The sequence below is a fragment of the Tupaia chinensis genome, unplaced genomic scaffold, assembly GCF_000334495.1.
Source record: "Tupaia chinensis unplaced genomic scaffold, TupChi_1.0 Scaffold000395_1, whole genome shotgun sequence".
Lineage (NCBI taxonomy): Eukaryota > Metazoa > Chordata > Mammalia > Scandentia > Tupaiidae > Tupaia > Tupaia belangeri.
In genome coordinates, this window is record NW_006159897.1 from 865,117 (window position 1) to 885,992 (window position 20,876).

General features: G+C 38.9%; 1 protein-coding gene across 2 annotated transcripts in view; it reads right to left on the bottom strand.

Moving 5' to 3' along the window:
* SRGAP1 (SLIT-ROBO Rho GTPase activating protein 1) overlaps positions 1-20,876 on the bottom strand; it is a 353,136-nt gene that overhangs the window by 91,597 nt on the left and 240,663 nt on the right. For both annotated transcript variants that reach the window (XM_006154138.3, XM_006154137.3), the window contains exons 5-6: positions 13,572-13,754; positions 12,966-13,094 (exon numbers count right to left, since the gene is read on the bottom strand). In XM_006154138.3, coding sequence (XP_006154200.1) covers positions 12,966-13,094; positions 13,572-13,754 — 312 coding nt within the window. The remainder of the gene's footprint in view (positions 1-12,965; positions 13,095-13,571; positions 13,755-20,876) is intronic.

A 20,876-nucleotide genomic window follows, 5' to 3' on the forward strand; every position in this document is an offset into this window, starting at 1 on the left:
TATAGGGAGGGCACACGGGGTGGAAAAAGAAAAAAAAAAAAAAAAACCCTACAAAAAAAAAAAAAAAAAAGAGGTACTAGGACTTAAAAACAACCCAGTATTCTGAAAGATAGATTCTTGTGATTGTGATGAAGCAGATGAGACAAGCTGCTTTATTTTGTAAGTACAGATTGCATTAGGACTTAATAAAAGTTTTTAATTGACAGGAAAGAACCCAGAGAAAGGTCCTTTCCCCCCTCAAAAGCCAAAGCTCTTACAACTCGAAAGAAAGAAGAAAAGAGGAGAAAGAAATTAAGCTCCAACTACCCAGTTGACTTGGTGCTCTGAAAAATACTGTTTTCTTTATTCTCAGACTTAAACATGCACTCCTCAAATTTCTAAGTCTGGCCTCTTTAGGGGGATAAATGTCAGGGTTACAGAGGCATCTGAGCATGTTTCTGTAGGCTGTGCTGCCAGGAAGATTCTGTAGGTCTGGACCCGGCGACAGGCCTGGCTTCACTGTGGCTTCCTGATGGGCTGAAGGAACATGCAGGTGGCTTAGTAGGAACTAGGAATCTTCCCAGGTGTCTTCTGGACTTAAAGTGCTACACTTAGGAGGTTTTTGTTTTTAAATTTGCTATAGTGTGTATGTGCTCACTGGAGAGAGGGAGAGAGACAAAGTGAGAAATTAGTCCCCAGGGAGGATGACCATGCCAAAATCCCCTCTCCTCCATTCTCCTCTCAGGACATTGGGCATGCACACACATGCACCTGGTGTGCTTTTCAAGCCACTAACCAGGACTTGAACCTCATAATCAGCCTTGTGAGATCCAGCTGCTTTAACCAGCATGCCACCTAGCTGGCTCCACTTAGGAGGTTTTCATGATAGAATTCTCATGAAAAAAATGTCTTTCCTTGACCCCTAGGGTGCTTGCCAGTCTATACGGTCACTTTGTTGGCAAGATTTTGTTAATACTGATATGTAGCATTTCTGCATTTTCAGTTTTTTAAGCATCTTAAAAAGAAACAAGAAATGGGAAAAAAAATTTTATTCAAGGTCTCCTGGGAGAGCCAGGTTAGTCACAGAATTATCTGTTTTCTAAACTAGAAGCTAAAAATGACACTGGATATGTTAAGATTCAAGATATTTGGTTAAAAAGGTCTAAAGTAATTCTATAGAGCTTATGAATTATTAATGGCAATATGAAAAGCCAGCTTCTGCACAAAGAGCTGAGTTATAACCCAAGTGCATTTAATGATGAAAATACATAAGAAGCCAATCAAATATTTCATTGAAACAATACAGAGCTGTTCTGATGGATGAAAAACTCTGAACAGATACATACATTTATGAATTAAAACGGGAAGGAAAGGCCGTTGGAAACATAAGGATGTATTTAAAAAAAAATCTGAAGAGCTGCCAAGATAGATTCCATTAGGTATCAGTCTAAATTATCATAATTTCCTTAGGCAAAAGGATTGCAAATAGTATTAAAAAAATGAAATCCAAGTATTGAGGTAGATGACAAACACTTCATCTTGTCCTAAATGCTGAATTGCCTGCAATATACGTGCAATATACGTGGTAGGTATAATGTTAAGTAAAACTGGGTCACAACTATTCAGTGGGATATCTTTTTTAAAAATTACTATTATTTGCATAAACTGTGACATGAGAAGCCCTAGTGGGAGCAGATGGCTGCTCCCAAGATGAAAGTTACCATAAAGGAACTACATGGGGAATACGTCTGATGTTCATGTTTCCCGAAAAGGAATAGCCCATTTGCATGGGCAACCCTGGAAGTGCTCAGAGGACAGTCCCAAGCTCTCATAAGATTCCAGAATTAAGCTGTTGTCACGAGAATGGACAAGAGAGAAAGTGTTCTTTTCTGCAGAAGGATTCTACCTTAACTTCTTCACTTTAGTCTTTTATCCAGTGCTATGGATATTGGGTAAAAACTGTCCTTATTTTGAATCTTCTGAAAAGCAAACTGAATTATGAAAACAGACAGCTTTCACGTGACTATGAATGTCTTTCAAAGGGTCATAAACAGGTAAATTCAGAGCTCTTACACTAGCAGTCAAATGAAAAAAGTAGATTTCTCCCAGTTAACTTTGTCCTTCACTAATTTCCTCTCTGTTCAGTACTTCACCATAGAAACACAAACATGTTTTGTGAGAAAGAGGCATTGCTCAGCACTGAGCCAGGTGTCCAAACTTCTACAGGCAATTTTTACCCACCTGTTTTTATATCTGGGTTCCTGATGGGCCATGAGAGTGGACAATTTAATTTTTTGCTGCTGTTTTAACAATTGTACCCAAGCATTCAGCAAATACAGAGTTTTGCACATTCTCTTGGCCAATGAATAGGTCAAAATGGTACATCTGTGTGATAGGAACAGCTACAAAGTAGGAAACGGGAGAAATGAGGCTGCATATGCCTGAGCCAATGGGTAGGCTGAATAGTCATTTGTTGTCTAACACCTCCCCTGCTGAAGAACCATTTCCTTCAGGGGAGCTGCTACTAAACTTATTTTTCCCAGGCCAAACATCTGTAACCTGCCTGATTAAATTATGAGAAAAGACAGAATGAACAAAACAAGCCCAAATAAATATAGGCCAGATGGGGCCAGTGTGGTGGTTAAGGGTGCTGGACTCCCACATGGCCAACCGTGGTTCGAGTCCTTGCTTTCTCACTTTCCCTCTCTCTCTCTCTTTCACTCGGTCCCTCTCCGGTCAAAATTAAAAATAAATAAATCAAGTTAAATAAAATGATTCTTAAAAAAATATAGGCCATATGATAAATGCCATGGATAAAGTAAAGGGCCCTAGGAGTGGGGAGTGTTAGGAGGAAGGTTGTTGCTCTCTCACGCAGGGCAGCCGATGTGCAACATGAATGAAAAGAAGAAATTAGTCTTGCAAAGCTTTGGAAGACAGAGTATTCTAGACAAAAAGTGTGAAGGACTCAGATATGAAAAAGCTCTGTGGGTTTGAGGAACAGAAAATTGCCAATGAGGGCCATGTGGTGGCACAGTGGAAATGCTACGGGACCCACTGGGAGTGGTCCTGAGTCTGCTTCCTGCATCTTCCCTGAGCGTGTCAGGTACATGGGAACCCACGATTTGGGCGAGCAGAGACTTGGGGTAGATCATGTGAACACCTTGTTGGGGTGTTTCTTTCTCTGTCTTTCTTTGGAAGAAAGAAAGAAACTATAATTAAAAAAGAAAAAAAGAAGGCCATACTTGAGGCATAGTAATGAAGGAGAAAGTTGTAGGAGATGCCACTGAATGGCAGGTGGGTGCCAGTTCATAGACTGTCTTGGAGAACAGTGCGAATTTTATTTTAAGGACAGTAAGGCCTCTGGATAGTTTTAAATAGGGGCCAACACATCTGGTTTCTATTTTTCAATCCTCTGGTTGCTTGGGAAGAAGGCAGACTTTTGGAAGGTTTTAGTGGACTCTGAGAGACATCTTAGGCAGCTATTGTAATACTGCAGACCAGAGAAGAGCCTTTGTTCAGGAGGCTGAGAGTGCCGGAAGTGAGGAGTGGTGAGGTCTGGAACATGCAGGATGTTAAGATCTGCTGATACATTTTTACGTGTGGAATGAGAGACCTGGGTTTTTAGCTTGGGCAAGTGGGTGGAAAGTGCCATTTTCTGAGGTAAGACAAATAGGTAAGAAGAAAGTGACTTGGGTGGAGGATAGATGATGACAGTAAGGGCAAATGAAGATACAAAGTCGTGTTGACTTTCAACATTCAGAGGTCCACACAAGAAGGACAAGCGAGCCCTGGAAACTGAGCAATGAGAAAGAACAGTCCACAATACAGGAGGAGCCAGGCAGGTGTGGTTTCCCGTAAGCAAAGGTCCACACAGCAGGGCCACTGCAGAGCCAACTACTCGTGTCATCCGACTCATTTCATTTATTTTTTCTTTTTTAAAATAGCTTTTTAAAGTTTTCTTTTATTCATTATCATTATCTTTTAATTTGACCAGACAGAAAGAGAGAGAGAGAAAGCTGTCAGGTCTGGGACTTGAACCATTGTCAGCCATGTGGGAGCCCAGTGCTTTAACCACCATGCCACCTGTTGGCCCCAGTTTTTTCTTTTATAAAGAACTACTTAATTTTATTAATTATTATTATTATTTGCTATAGAGCATGTACACTCACCCGAGACAGACAGAGAGATAGAGAGAGATAGAAAGTGAGAAAGCAAGCTACCAGGTTCAGGATGCAAACCATATTTGGCCAAGTGGGAGTCCAGCCCCTTAACCACCACACCACCTGCCCTCATTTCAGTTTTTAAATGCTTTTCCTGTCACAAAGGGATTAAAAACATGCCTGAAATATGCCTTAATCAGTTTACACAATTACTACAATATCCTAGCCCACTTTACTTGATTTCTCTATAATCTTCTTAATAAGAGTTCAGGTCTAATGGGGAATACAGCATTACAATTTGGCAAGTTTTCCTGGATAAATCTTAATATCAATAATGTGTGGGGAAAAGACAAGCTTATTAAGAAAACTCTGAACTCCAAATAAGTTGCTTTTTAATTAAACATATGTCCCAAGAGACAAAAAGATAAGGCAAAAAGCTTTAGCACAGCTGATTATTCAGAAATGATAAAATAAAGATGGCATATGATATACGATGCAATCTAATTTCAATCTCATTCTGAATAAATGGCCAATAAAATATGTGTGACAGATATTGCTATGAAGAAAACCGGCTAGGGCAGGGGATGATTCCCTGGCAATAGTCCACAATAATAACAAAGATTTACCCTTCAAGCAACAAAGTGAGCTGCAAACTTTTATAGGGTGAAATTGGATGACAAATACTCTATTATTACTGGGCAGGTGTTCTGGTAATACACAAGAGAATTTTATTGTTGAAGACTGAGTTTCTCTGAATGTATTTTGAAAGTGTAGAGCTGGAAAAGGCTGCCTTACCAGTAATACAATCCTAAAACCAATTGTTTTAAGAATTCCAAATTTACAGAATGGGGAATTTGATTATAGATCAGATGATCCTAGCATTAAGACTTGCACTCTTCTGTAAGTCATCTTTTAGCAAATCATAATCACTTGAAACTCTCAGCATCCCGTTAGAAATAATTGCTGCTTATATGATTTTTATTCTGGTTGTAACACAGCCTAATTCTTACAGGATAGTAAGTCATAGACTCGTTTGTGCTTAATATTGGGACAATAATGATCATGGGTAATAAACCTCTTATATATAAAACTGCAATATATGCTCCTCTACAATTATGCCTTAATTTCCTCAAGCCAATTAAGTTTACTTTGGCCAACATTTGCAGTACATTTCTTATACTAACTCATATGTATTCTTCAGAATGACATAGTACAATTTGTTACGTGTTTTAAATGAACTCTTTGTTCCATTTCCTATCTGATTCCAAACTAAAAGATTATTATTCTATAAACTAAAATTAACATAGGATTTTCTTAAGAGACAATAAGCTCACTTAACAGTTTTTGCTTTAAATGACACCCTGGCTTATCTAACACTTGAGTCATTCTATAAAGCGGGAATCAGCAAGCTATGGGCGGTGAGTCAGATTCGGGGCTTGATTTGGTGAGTGAAGTATGACTGCAATCTAGCCATGTCCATTTGCTATTATCTACAGCTGCTGTTGCACTAGAGTTGAATAGTTCTGACAGAGAACAAATGGCTCGCAAACCCTAAGATATTTACTATCTGGCCCCTTACAGAAAAACTATCAACCTTTGCAGGGAAGCACACTGACCAATGCCAATGGCACTAAGAATATACATAGCTAGTAGGTGCCCTCCAATACTTTTGTACACTTTTGCTCCAAGAATTAGTCTCATTCCTCCCAAAGTCAACTGTGCAGTATTTGTTCCATTTATATCTATTATGATAAAATTTTTATTAAATATTAAGTAAACCAGTAAAATAAGTATAAAAGTTGCTTCTTTTATGGTTTCTGCCATAGGGTGTGTGCAATTGTTGGACAGAGGGAGAAAAAGAGACAGTGAAAGAGAAAATGAGAAATCATCCCCTTGGGGAATGGCCTCTTAGCAATTTCTTCTATCTTTCTCCTGGGATTTTTTGGGGCATGCATGCACAGAAACTCTGAATGATTTTCAAGCTGCTGCTGGGTCTAGGACTCAAACTGCAGTTTGCCATGTTGGCCTTCTATCTTTCTCCTGGGATTTTTTGGGGCATGCATGCACAGAAACTCTGAATGATTTTCAAGCTGCTGCTGGGTCTAGGACTCAAACTGCAGTTGGCCATGTGGGAGTCCTCCATGTCCTCTGCTGGCCCCAAAAGTTCTTAGTTAAATCCATAGTTTGGGGCCAGCAGGTGGTGTGGTGGTTAAGGTGCTGGACTCCCACATGATTGACTGCGATTTGAGTCCTGGACCTGGTGACTTGAAACTCATGCCAGGTGTGTGTGTGTGTGTGTGTGCATACCTGAAATTCCAGGAGGAGAATGGAGGAGAAGGGACTGCGGCATAGTTATTCCCCCCCTCAGGGTGATTTCTCACCTTTTCTCTCACTGTCTCCCTCTGGTGAGCACACACACCCTATGACAAAAACCTAAAACAAAAAATCCATAATTTGGGAACCAGCAGGTATCATGGTAGTTAAGGTGTGGACACTCCCACATGGCCGACCATGGTTTGAGTCCTGGACCTGGTGGCTTCCTTTTTCACTTTGCCTCTCTCTCTGTGTGTGTGTCTCTCTCTGGTCAAGTTAAAAATAAATAAATGAATAAATAAAGTTTAAAAAAATCCATAATTTGTTATATGGAAAATCTTGACTACATGATGGAGGAATCAGAATCACATCACTCTGAGCCAGTAATTTTAGCAACACATTTGTAGGTTGCATAGATGTTGTTAGATGCCTACACAAGATGTAGCAACACTACCTATGATGTATTAAACTGCAAAATGTTTAACTCAACATAGGCAATGGACAAACAGGCTAAATGACAGGACAAGGAGATAATCAGACAAATTCAGAAACTCAGGCATTCTGAAGGACAATTGCTGCTTCTATAACCAAAGGCTTTGCAAGAGAGAGAGAAAGAAAGAAAAAAAAAAGACCTTCAGAGACACATCTTCTAGATACAATATGTGGTCCTGAATTGGATCTGATTCAGACTCATCAGCGATGAAACATTTTTTGGAGATCACAAATGAGAACATAGTCTGGTTTTCAGACAAAAATCTACTGAGATAAAAGGATGATGATCATTGTGTGATAAAAGCTGGTTAAAGAGCTACATACAAATACAATTTCATACTCTTTCTGGTCTAAAGCTGTGTGTGGGGACATAGAGAAGAGGTCTAGATTTTCACAGTTATGATCTCAGGTGATAAGAATGTGGTCCTTCTATTTTTGTTTGTAATTTTTTCTGGTTTTCTATAATATACATGTACTGCCTCTGGAATATGAAAGAGTAATTTTTAAAAAGTTCTATGAGGGCCAGCCAGCTGATGGCATGGTGGTTAAGGTGGCTAAATATCACATAACCAACTGTAAGTTTTGAGTCCTGGACCTGGTGCCTTGAGAAACATACCAGGTACATGTAGTGAGCACTCCGAGTCCTGAAAAGAGGGAGAAATGGAGAAGCAGGGGTTATGGTTGACCATCCCCCAGGTGGTGGGGTAGGGAGTATTTTCCCATACCACCCTCCTGTGAGTGCTCACATCCTCTGGCAAATTGTGAATAAATAAATAAATTCTATGGAAAATTTATATGACTTTTTCTTGTGATAGCAATAGATCTAATCGTGATGGTCCTTCATGGAACTTCTGTTAGAAACAGATCGATATTAACATGCGTTGAAGCTAAAGGAAACCTGGAGGTTTATAGCAAAAGGGCTCAACTCGAATTCTTTGACTCTTTATAATGCTTGGTTAATCATGACACATTTATTGCCTTTCATGTCATTTCACATACAAAAGGCGGTGCATTAGAAATGCTGTCCTGATTTTTTCTCACTACTGGCATAACAACTTTTCACATTATTATAGATAGTCCAGTATAAAATGTATTTTGCTAAATAAATTCACAAAGCATAAAAGGATTCTAGATACTTTTACATAATAATCAACCTGTTTCTTTTTCACCAGGAAAGGTCAAGCATAATAGTTTTTAGGAGCACCACTATGTATGCAAATTGGATTCCTACAAAATATGCAGCCATTTTAGAATGTGCATAATTCACACTTTGATTGCCTTAAAAGTGAGTCAAAGAGCATAAAAATGATTTTCACTAAGAAGAGAATACTCAACTTCAGTTCAATATGACAATGAGCAAATTTCATGTCATTTCTTTCAAAATTCATGTTTAAGTTACATTATTTAAGAGTATTCACATATTAAATCTAAAAAACTGATAATCATGGGACCAGCAGTTGGTGTAATGGCTATGTTGTTGGACTCCCACGTAGTCGACCGTGGTTCAAGTCCTGGTTCAAGTCCTGGCTTAAACTCACCGCAGGAGTGTGTGCATGCATGCCCAAGATGCTGAGAGGATAACAGAGGAGAAAGGATTACGGCCCGGCTACCCCCAACATCCTCCCACCCCAGGGAGTGATTTCTTGCTTTCTGTCTTTCTGTCTCTTTCTGTCTTTCTGGCATGTGCACACACCCTATAGCAAAAACCTGTCCAAAGAAACAATTGCAAAAAAGAAAATCACTTGGCATACTTAATTATTACTTTTTTAGATTAGAGTTTATTAGATTAGCAGGTTAAACATGTCTGAGTTTGAAGCCTATCATTGTATAACTGTAGACAAGCTATCTAGCCTTGTTTAACCTCATTTAAAAAACAAAATCGACAAAATGAAGAACATATGGCCGAACAGTGGTGCACTGGTTATACAACTGGCCCCGTGTGGGAAACTTCATGTTCTGGGTTCCCTCTGAGCACACTGGGACATGGCCATGAGCTGGCTGAGGCTGGGGTGGATTGCAGCATGGAGGCTATACTAGGAGTCATCTCTGTCCTCTCCCTCTTATGGAAGAAATAATCTTTTAAAATAAGTAGGATCTATTATTATTTTAAAAATACAGGAAATGGGATTTACCCTCCAGGGTCAGTATCATTAGATTGAGAGTATGTTTAGAAACCTGTCTGTCACATAGAGCTTAATAAATACCCATGACAGTGGTAGCGACTCTCCTAATCCTGGCATGCTATCGCTGTCCTATACACCTCAAGAATATCAAGGATGCTCCTCTACTCGATTTATCTCCCTATATATTGAGTTGTCTATGCACACTTTTTTGCATAGAAAAACAGAAAAATACGTCATGACTTTTCTGATGACTCAAAAGATGACCAACAGGTTATCTCAGTGTTAATAGATGGAACAGATTTATGTCTCCCACACTTCAGCCTGCCCCTCCCCTGGGGTTCCCATCTCAGTAAACGCTCAATGAATGGCACCACTGTTAACCTAGAAGTCATTTCTCAGGACGTGGGTCGTCATTTTTAATCCTCTTTTCCACCCACTCCATCAAATTCCAATGAACTCTATCTTTAGTATATTTCAAATCCTACAACTCCTCACAAGTCTATCATTGCCATACCAGTCCATGCCAGCATCATCTGTAACAGGAACAAAAGACTTGAAGTAGTTCTGTTTTCATTTCTGTCCTCCAAACCCCTTCAGGTTATTTTCCACTTGACTGCCAAACTGAGTGTTAAAATGTAAACCAGATGATGTCACTTCCCTGCTCAAAACCCTTCGTGGCTTCCCATCGTACATAGAACAAAATCTAAATCCCTCTCTTGTCCAACAACTAGTGTATCAGACTTCTCCCAATGTCACCTCCTAGACTTGTCCTCCATACTCGGGCAGCCCCAGCCACACTGACCTCTTGTGCTCTTCTTGAGCATCTTGAGCTTGCAAAACACTCCTGTGTCTCTGCAACTTTCACCCTGCCAGTCCTTCTTCTTTTTAAAATATATATTTATAGGGACCAGCAAATGGCGTAATGGTTATGTTGCTGGACTCTCACGTAGTTGACTGTGGTTTGAGTCCAGGACCTGGTGGCTGAAACTCATGCTGGGCGTCTGTGCCTGCATGCCCAAGATCCCGAGAAGAGGATAGAGGAGAAAGGACTGCAGTGTGGTCATTCCCTGTGGCGGGGAGATAACTTGCTTTCTCTCTCTGTTTTTCTCTGTCTTTCCAATGAGCACATGTGCCCTATGGCAAAAACCTCTTAAAACTTTTTTTAAAAAATTGTAATTTAATTCCAATTTTACTCACATTAATTTTGCCACAGGGTGAATGGTTGAGAGAGAGAGAGAGAGAGACGTGTTTTTTCAAGTCACCAAGTCTAGGACTTGAACCACAGTCAGCCATGTGGTATTCGGCTACCTTCACTATGTTGCCACCAGCTGCCCTGACAGTCCTTCTTAGTGAGAATTTTCTTCCCCAGATTGTGGTATGGGCTCTTCAGCTCAGGTTTCTGCTCAGATATCAGACTTTTTTCCTAACCATTCCATCAAAAGAACTCCCCCCCCATAATTACGTTTTGTTTTTCCTTCATAGCATCGTCACTACTTATTTTACATATGTGTGTGTAGGTCTATGTTTAAACATAGAAGTATGTATATAAATTTATTTACAGTCTGTCTTCCAACACATATATAGGCTTTGAGAAGCAAAGGACTTTATTTTTTTTACTGCTAGATCCCCACTGTCAAGAATAATACTCAGTACCTTTTGGCTCCTTGTAGCTGTTAAGGAAATACTTTTCAGTACATGGAGAGTTTTCCTTATGTTAAAATTGGCTTTGGTTTGACTTAACACTCTAATAGCTACTAAAATAAGTCCTTAACAAAAAAGCAAGTAAAGAATTTACATAAAAATGGTTCTTCTATATATTAATATACAATCCATATACTTTTCAATCACTTAAACTAAGTTTCGGGGCCAGCAAGTGACGTAGTGGTTTAGGTGCTGGACTCCCACATGGCCAAGAGTGGTTTGAGTACTAGACCCAGTGACTTGAAACTCATGCCAGGTGCATATGTGTGCGTGTCCAAAATCCCAGGAGAAGAATGGAGGAGAGGAGATTGTGGTGTGGCCATCTCCCCTTGGGGGTGATTTTTGTTTTCTCTCACTGGCGAGCATATGTGCCCTATAGCAAAAATCTTTCTCTCTCTAAAAAAGAAGACATAATTTGAAAACAGGGGTAATCAATTCTTTAATTAAGAATACCTATAAGAATGTTTTATTCAGGAAATCTAACAACAGTTTAACAGAATCTATTTCATCAAGTGTTGGAAGAAATAAGTAGTAAAAAGAAAATAAATTCCTTTGTATTTAAAATAATCAAATGATTAGTTACTTCATAGAAATGTTTGTAACAAATGGAAAGAGAAAAAGGTTTTTCCTGTTTTTACTTATTAGCCCATGTCTCTGTATAAAGAGATTATGATATTATAGTGTAAAATTGCTTTGAAACTTAAAAAGAGAAAAAGCACATCAGCGTGTAAATGAGCAAAAATAAAAATTGCCTCCCTCAGCAATTGTTTTGTGAAAATCCCAAACTCTGGCTCTAAAATAATAGTTGAATTGATGACACTTAAATTCACCATAAATATAAAGTTGCTTTAACCTACTGTATGTTGAAATTATTACAGCTACAATGACCTATAAAAATAATTTTATAATATAGTAAAAGTGTTGAATCAAATCAGTACAAAGTATAATAGCATATAAGTTAAGTTCCAGCAGATAACTTTCTAAACCTCTATCAGTTTATCTGCTTTTCTTAAGACATTTATAAATTTTTGTCTCTTCTTTACAAGTATTAGCATTCTTGAACATGTAATTTTTGTCTGTTTCATGTTTTCAGTCTCCTAAAATATTAGCGCAGTAATTACTCCGTATGTTGCATCTGAATGAAGGAATGAATGATGCAAAGGGTTAAGCACATACATAAACTCCAGGAAGGGCAAGACTTTGTTTTTGTGCGGCGATGTTAATACACCTTCCACCCTGCCCTCCGTCCCCTGCCCCCAAATTCATGTTGAAATTTGGTTGTGACAGGATGAAAGAGGATAAGAACTTAATCTGACTATGGTGTTTAAAGTTGGGGCCTCGGACTTGATTGGGATTAGAGAAGTTTACCTATTGGAAAGGCTTCCATGATTGAATCCTGGCAGCCTTGAAAGAAGGTGAGACCAGGAAAGACACAGGGACGCAGATGCACAAGCTTGCCATGTGATGGCCTGCACCTTCTCGGGACTCTGCGGAGAGGCCCCACCAACACCACCAGATGCTGTTCTTTGACACTGGATATCCAAAACTGTGAGCTAAATAAAACTCTATTCATGACAGAAAAGCATACTAAAACAGTTGGGAATAATGGCAATGAACACTGCATAAATGTAATAGTGGATATGTATTTGGAGAGTTTTGAATGAGCCCCAATTACTGTTCCTTTATATCATATTCTATGAGAGAAAAGTATAGACTATATAAAAGTGGTTTATATGCACTCTATTTTGCATCACAGAATTGCAACTATAATAAAGCAATCATTTGTACAATCATTTGCTTAACATCTGTCCTCTTCATTTTAAATTACAGGGGATAAGGACTGAATATGACGTTTTAGCACCTCAGCATCTTACAACAGTAGAGGTCCAATAAATATATTTTGAATCAATTTGAAAATGACTGAGTCCCCTTCCTAGCTGAGCGTACCAGGCACTCACAGCTTCATAGACTCTAACAACTTATTTCTCATCGGTTTTAGGATGTATACTTTTTCAAGTGCATCTTATAATTGATAGTATATTAACATAAAATATAGTTACATTGGAAATTTGTGTTCTTTCTAAATAATACATAAAACAATGTTGTTTTAATAAACGATGGTTGTTTTCCAATCAATGATAAAGTTATTGTGAATTCCACCTTCACATGGAAAAATACAAATAGTTCAAGTACTTACATCGATTAAATCTGAAAGATCGTGAATATAATATTTGAAAACTGAGGCATTGGTTGCTTCAAGTGTTAGGAGATATTCATTCCGAGCCTTAATTGATTTTAGTTTATTTTCTGAATACTTTGCTTGTCTCTGAAAATGAAGAAGATCCAGGCATTGGGAAAGAAAACAAAGTCATTTTTAAACAAGACAGAAACATACATGAATTTTTATTAATCCAAACAATTTATTCCACATATACAAATGACCCTTGACATCCTCTGTGAAATGTACATTTGGAATCTGATTTAAATAACAAACTAAAATTACTCAGCTACAGGGAATAATAATATATTTGGGCTTTGGGCCCATGTGCAATGAAATCTCTTTGTTAATATTCAAGTTCTCCACATTGTGTACTGCATACTTGGCATTTACCACTAAATGATGTCCAGCTGTTATTACATGATTTTTAAGTTTCTTAAACATTTTCCATTCCTGCGGGAGGAAGTGCATGTTATTTCACAGTAATTTACAATGAGTGTATATCAGCGATTCCAGTAGTGTTCTCAGTACTGTCTTGTCTCCTCAAATGAAGATAGAAAGGCTCTGTTACCTATTTTTACTTACCTTTTCTTTCATTTTTTCGATTTTCTTTACAGAGCTTCGCCGCTGATGTCTCTCTTCTAGTCTAATATGGAAGACTGGGTCGCCCGACCTCCCAATTTGCTTTTCCTCCTGTTTCTCAGCCTCTTTCAGCTTGCTCTCTGCACTGATGCTCTCTGCATGGTACATGTGGTAGGTTTTCATCACCTGTGAGAAGGTGATCCAAACGGTTAAGGAAAGCCTGCTTGTAACCTAGTGAATGGGAACCATTAGATAACATACATGCTAAAGACATCACCTTCCAACAGGCAGGGGAAAGTCAGATTGTTAGCAAAATAGGTAAGTTATGGTCTGTACCTACATACAGCAAACAAAAATATGATCATGCGCATTCCAGGAAAAGGCGCTTAGGAAACAGGCTTTGATAAAAATACAGTTTACAGAGTCCCATGCTTACTTTTCAATGTGCTTGAAAAGTTTGCTTAAGCTTAAAAATGTTCCTCTAAAATCTCTGCATTATTAATTTGCAGAATTAACCATTTATTTGTGGATAAACCTTAGCTCAACTAACATTCCAAATTAGTACAGTCCTTACTAAAGGAATTTTACTGCATAAAATCTGCTGGTCAAAATACAAAACCTAAGTGATCCATACAGTTTTAGTCAAAAACCTGACCACAAAGTAACATTTAATGCTCAAGATACACGCACACGCACACACACACACACACACACACACACACACTTATTTTAAAATCCCATATATTATTTCTCCCTTTAAAAAAGTTTGGATCAGAGGTCAGCAGGTAATGTGAATAGGGCACTGGACCCTCACATGGCTGACAGCGGTTCAAGTCCCAGACTTGGCAGCTTGCTCTAACTTCTCCTCTTTCTATCTCTCTCTCTCTGGCGAATGCATGTGCCTTATAACAAATTTTAAAAAAATAATAATAAATGAAATTAAATAAATATTTTTTTGAAAGTTGAGATCATACTATATTTACTTTTTTTTTTTTTCAGGAGAGATTTTTTGCTATAGGGTATGTTTGCTTGCTGGAGAGATAGACAGACAGAAAGTGAGAAATTACCCCCCTCCCCCCCAGTGGGGATGGCTATGCTGCAGTCCCTTCTCCTCCATTCTCCTCTTGGAATCTTGGGCATGCATACACATGTGTCTGGTGAGAGTTTTAAGTTGCTGGGTCTGGGACTTGAACCATGGTCAACTATGTGGGAGTCCAGTGACATAATCATTATGCCATCTGCTGTCCCCTAATATATTTACAATTTTAAATGTCTTTTTTCATTTTATATTTTCAAATCCTTTTTAACAACACGGTCCTGTTTCTTTAAATATTTTTCTAAAACAAATTTTAAGGACTGTACAATATTTCTTCATATGACTGTGCCCTAACTCATTTACCTAATTCCTTGTTGAATATTTTAAGTTATTTCACCTTTTTTTCTTTATAAATAATGTTGGGAACCAGCAGTTAGCGTAATGGCTATGTCGCTGGACTCCCACGTAGTCGACTGGGGTTCGTGTCCCAGACCTGGTGGCTTAAAACTCACGCCGGGCGCGTGTGTGTGCGTGCCCAAGATCCCGAGAGGAGAATGGAGGAGGAGGGACTGCGGCGTGACCATCCCCTCTGGGGGGTGATTTCTCGCTTTCTGTCTCTATGTCTCTCTCTGTCTGTCTGGCGAGCACACATGCCCTATAGCGAAAACTTCTGAAAAAAAAAAAATAATGCTGTACTGAAAACCTTTGATGTATATCCTATCATTTCTTCTTTTTCAAATGTCCCTTAGGGCATATGTGAGCATGTGTGTGGAAGGGCAGGGACGGGTGAGGAGAGAACACCCAATAAAATTTGGGTCATGCTGTAATCCTTTTTTCCTCCAGTTTTCCATCCCATCAGGATTCTGGGCATGCATACATGCACTCAGTGTGTTTTTCAGAAAACTGGGGCTGGGAAGCAAATCCTGGTCAGCCATGTAGGGTCTGGCTTCCTCTGTATAGCACTTAACCACTGTGCAACAGGCTGGCCCACCTATCACCTGTTCTCGTAGAAGTCACACATAGGGGCCAGCACGTGGCGTAGTGGTTAAGGCACTAGATTCCCACATGGCTGACCTCAGTTTCAGTCCCAGACCTGGTAGTTTGAAACTCATGCCAAGTGCATGTGTGCGTGTTCCCAAAATCCTGAGAGGATAATGGAGAAGAGGGGATTGTGGTGTGGCCATCCTCCCTGAGAGGTGATTTCTCACTTTCTGTCTGTCTGTCTCTCTGGCAAGTGCACATGCCCTATAGTAAAAATCTCTCTAAATTAAAAAAAAAAAAGAAAATAAATCATACATATAATTTATATTTTAGTGAAACTTAGAAATATATAGAACATCGAATTTTTATATATAGTTTCCATGCATATTATAAAAGTATATAATGACCCTTCAATTATTAAATATTTTTGTTGGGGCCAGTAGGTGGCATGGTAGTTAGGCACTGGACTCCTACATGACCAACTGTGGTTCAAGCCCTGGATCTGGTGGCTTGCTTTTTACTTTCCTTCTCTCTCTCTTTGTCTTTCCCTGTCTCTCTGGTGAATTCGCTATAGAAAATTAAATAATAATAATAAAATAAATAAAATTAAACATACAGTTTAAATTTTTTTGGTTATATTACTGTCACAAAACGCTTGTGCACAAAATTGTGTCATATTTCCTAGGATACATTTTCAGGAGAATTTCAGGGTTAGAGAATGTGCACACATATACATTGCCAGAGGGTATACCGCTCACTAGACAGACAGGGAGAGAGTGGGAGAAGGCACGCCTTACCCCAGTGGGGTATAGCCACACTGCAATCTCTCCTCCTCCATCTTGTTTGGATTTTGAGCACGAGTGCACATGTACCAGGCATGTTTTCCAAGCTTCTGGGATCAGGACTCAAACCAAGGTGGACCATATAGACTCTAGTTCGCCAACCCCCAGGCTACAGGGCTGGCCCAGAATGTGCACATTTCTTTTTTTCTTTTGTAAGAGAGATTTTTGCTATAGGGTGTGCATGCTCACTGGAGAGATAGAAAAACGGAAAGTAAGAAATCACTCCTTGGGGGAGATGACCACGCTGCAATCCCTTCTCCTCCATTCTCTTCTTAAGATCTTGGGTACGCATGTACATGCACCCAGCATGAGTTTTAAGTCACCAATTTTGAACCCTGGTCAACTACGTGAGTGTCCAGTGACTTAACCATTATGCCATCTGCTGGTCCCAGAATGTGCACATTTCTGAAATTTTGAAATATATTGCCAATATTACATTCAATTAATTAAAGAAAAAAACCAAAGCTACTTTTATAGAGTTATCTTTCAAAATACTTAGATAATGTAAGTGCTTAATAAATATTTTCTGAAGTATTAAGTATATTAGTTATTTATTCTTATAATACCTGTAATATTTGTTTATAATCTGTGTTTTTAGACACACCAAGTATAACCATGTTAGATTTTTCCAAGATGTTTACCTAAAACTCACAGGTTTTCAATATATTCTCAACATGGTACTATATGCAGAGTTGGGCATCTTGGCAAATTCTGAAACCTGTGTATTTTTTTTTTTTAGAGGTTTTTGCTACAGGGTACGTGAGCTCACCAGAGAGACAGAAAGAAACAAAGAGACAGAAAGCGAGAAATCCCCCCCCCCCGGGGGGGGATGGCCACGCCGCAATCTCTTCCCCTCCTCTCCAGATCTTGGGCATGCATGCACACGCACTCAGTGTGAGTTTAAGCCACTGGGTCCAGGACTCGAACGTGGTCAACTACATGGGAGTTCAGCGACATAGTCATTACGCTAACTGCTCGTCCTGAAACCTGTGTATTTTGAATGCAGTCATGCTCCTTAAAAGAAATAGCATATTTAAGGTGTTATGACTGCAATGTATCTGATGTATCAAGGAACATACCAGAATTTAGCACCCAATACTGAGCTTGGGTGGCACTTTCTCATAAATTATCTCAAACTCTTATTCATAGAAAACAGATTTTATTTCACTTGCAATTAACCATAAGTCGCTCAGAGCCAACTTTATAACTAAGGTGTAGTTGTTAAGAAGTTGAAGTTAACATCATGGTTTGAAGTAATGGATTTGATTTTTCTTATTGCAAAGATGAGTTTTAAAACAGAGGCCTGGAAGCACCATTGGAATAGTTTTTTTAAAAATTTAAATCTGCTATAGGGTACATGTGTTTGCTAGAGAGAAAAGGAAGGAGAGAAAGAGAAAGCACCTCCTAGGGGAGATGGCCATGCTGCAACTCCTTCTCCTCTGATTCCTCTCAACAATTTGGTCCACATGCACACGGACGTGGTGTGTTTCTCAAACCCCTGGGTCTGGGACTCAAACCACAAAGTCAGCCATATGAGATCCAGCCACTTCATCCACCACATCACTGGCTGGGCCCTATATATATATATATATTTTTTTTTTTTTTTTAGGTTGACTCATATAAAATTGCTGTTTCTGTAGGTTATAAACAAAGATGGAAGCCTACACACTGCTATCTGCAGGCTGAGGCTACGCTGGGGGCACGGGTTTGATTCCTGGCCCAACTAAAAAGCTAGGCCTAGTGGCATACTCCTGTAATCCCAGCTACACTGGAGGCTGAGGCAGGAGGATCATGACAGAGAGAGATCTTGTCTTTAAAGAGGGAAAAAAACGGTAGAAAATCAGCACTTCTGGTTCAACAGCAGACATTCTTCAAATGACTATTTTGAGGTGTAAAACATCGGGTCCATAAGGGGCTTTTACTCATTTTTACAAAATCTGATGATGTCTTTCCTTGAAAATATAGGCTAGCTAATCACGTTAAGACATTACGGAACGAGAACAAAGGAAGGGCTAAACTACAAAGCAGTGACAACCTTTTCTGAGCAGTGTGTAATTGCAAAGTTGTCTGTTTTCAGTAATTATTGAATCCACCCGGGGGAAGTTTGGTTGGCTACTCCAGTTTAAAAGAAAAATGAAATAGCATGAGGAAGCAGCTGGGCAGCTGGGAAATGAGAAGGGAGTCGCCCTGCAGCTGGGCAAACAGCGAGGTCAATGAATCTACTACACACCTTGCATTTCTAGGCTTGGCTCTGTTTATATTCCCTGCTCAAAGCAAACCCACATACCATTTGAGTCCTGCTTCCAGTTACATCTTAAAATGAGAGGGTGAAAAAACTCAAGCACATACACACACACACACACACACACACACACACACACACCCCACATACAGAGTTGCTTAGCTATCTGTATTCTTGCTAATAGACAGGAAGGCAGAAATGAGGAATGAGAACACACGACTCCCATCACACTTAGATAAAAAGGCATCCCAGACAGCTCCGGATAGCTGAGGAATATTTCTTTAAAATGCTACACAAAGAAAACAACCTGAGTGCCTGACTCTTGCTTTACTTGGATTCTGAGGACTAGTATAAGCAGGTAATTTGTGCTAACGAAGTCTTTGCATAAGAAAAAGTATACTGAGCTGACTGTCAGCATGGTATTTCTTATTAACCCCTCTGGGATAAAAGGAAAACGTTTGAATTTGACTTAATACTAGCCAAAAAGGGGGGGGAAGGGTGTAAATTGTAAATATCTCAGCACAATGTGGGTTAGCACAATAGCTGAGGGTTTGCTACCTAGTTCAATGGTAATTTCCAGAAAGGACATTTCTTTGTTCATTTTTTAATTTGACTTAAGGTTTCCACTATGCTCTACAATGTTAACAGTCACAATGAATGAATTTTAAAAGTTGGGAAGAAAAACGTTAAAAGCTTTTTGGGAACTCTAATTGCAGATAATGAATTCAAGTACAAACTGCATTATTTAGAATGTAAGCTGTTGACAGAAGTCAAATGTGTTTTGTATTTAAAATAAAATAACAGACAGTTCTTTTTTTCTTCAGAGAAGTAAAGAAAGCTTTTGTCTTTTTTAAAGGTGCAGTTTGAATGCATACTGCAAAGAAAATAGCTTCTCCATCGGCTTAATGCAAACACAAGCCTTTGCATACCAAACGACATGACAGGCATACTTCTATTTAAATGTACTCCGACAGCATATTTTCCTGTCTGAATTCTTCTCTACTAAAACTTCATACATAATTCTCATTCAACACACTCAATTTAACTTTCCTTCTCCATCTTTCCTCAATTGTAGGAAAAATAAAGGCAAGCAAAAAAGTGACCCATATTCTAGATTTCTTTGTGATATTGGGAAATCCTATACAGTAACTTTCGCACAGAAACTGTTAGCATTTTCTTTCCTACTGACAGGCCCATATAATGTGTCTGACACTATTCTTATACTTTCAATCAAAATAATTAAAATACCTGTAGTACATCTTAGTGCTAAAAAAAAAAAATCACTAAGTATCAGAAAGCTACATGTGTAGATCAGTGGGTTAAGGCTATAGTTTCTGCTTAAAAATTTTTTTTTATTGATTTACTTCAAGAGGAGTGGAGTGGAGACAAGGACCCCTGACAGGTTCTTGCTATGCCTTGATCCTCCCCCTCGCTCTTGGTCCAGCTTTTTAGTCAGCTAAGATCACAGGTGACCATAGGCATGCCTGGTGTGTTCAGGTTGACCCAGGATCTGAACCTTGGGCCTTCCCATACGGCTCCACAGCCTATGCCACCACTACCATTGGGCCTATAGTGTCTACTTTTTGACTCTTCTTTCAGAGGTTAGAAAACATAGACCCCAGGAATGGATCAACAAATTACTAGGTGTGAGAAAGTTATTTTTAACACCTCTGTTCACCTTAAAGGTTTATTGTAGAGGTCAAACTTTGTGTCCCGTGGGGTGGTTATTTAGCTTAAACTTTATTGCATACTTAATACATATGTGTAGTTTGCACGTGTGTGTATTTATTTGTATAGTCATTTATATATAACCAATATAGATACACACATATTTATGATATATACTATATATATAATACATATATATTTAGGTTAGCATAAATTATATTGATATAATGCTTACTATGTGTTAGACATTGTTCAAAGGGCCTTATAAATAAAATCTTATTTAATCCTTTTAGGAACTCCTCAGAGCAGAGTATCTTTATCTTCCTCATTACAGATGAGAAAACCGAGGCACAGAGATGTAAAGTAACTTGTCCAAGGTCACACAGGTAAAAACTGGTAGAGCAATTGTTGGAACGCAGGGAGTGTGGCTTCAGGTCAGATGTTCTGGACCACTATGGAGAGTCTAAAGTATTAAGCAATTGGAAGGCATCATTACCTGAGAAATAGTTACTCTTGGGTACATGGAATGGAGGGAAAGA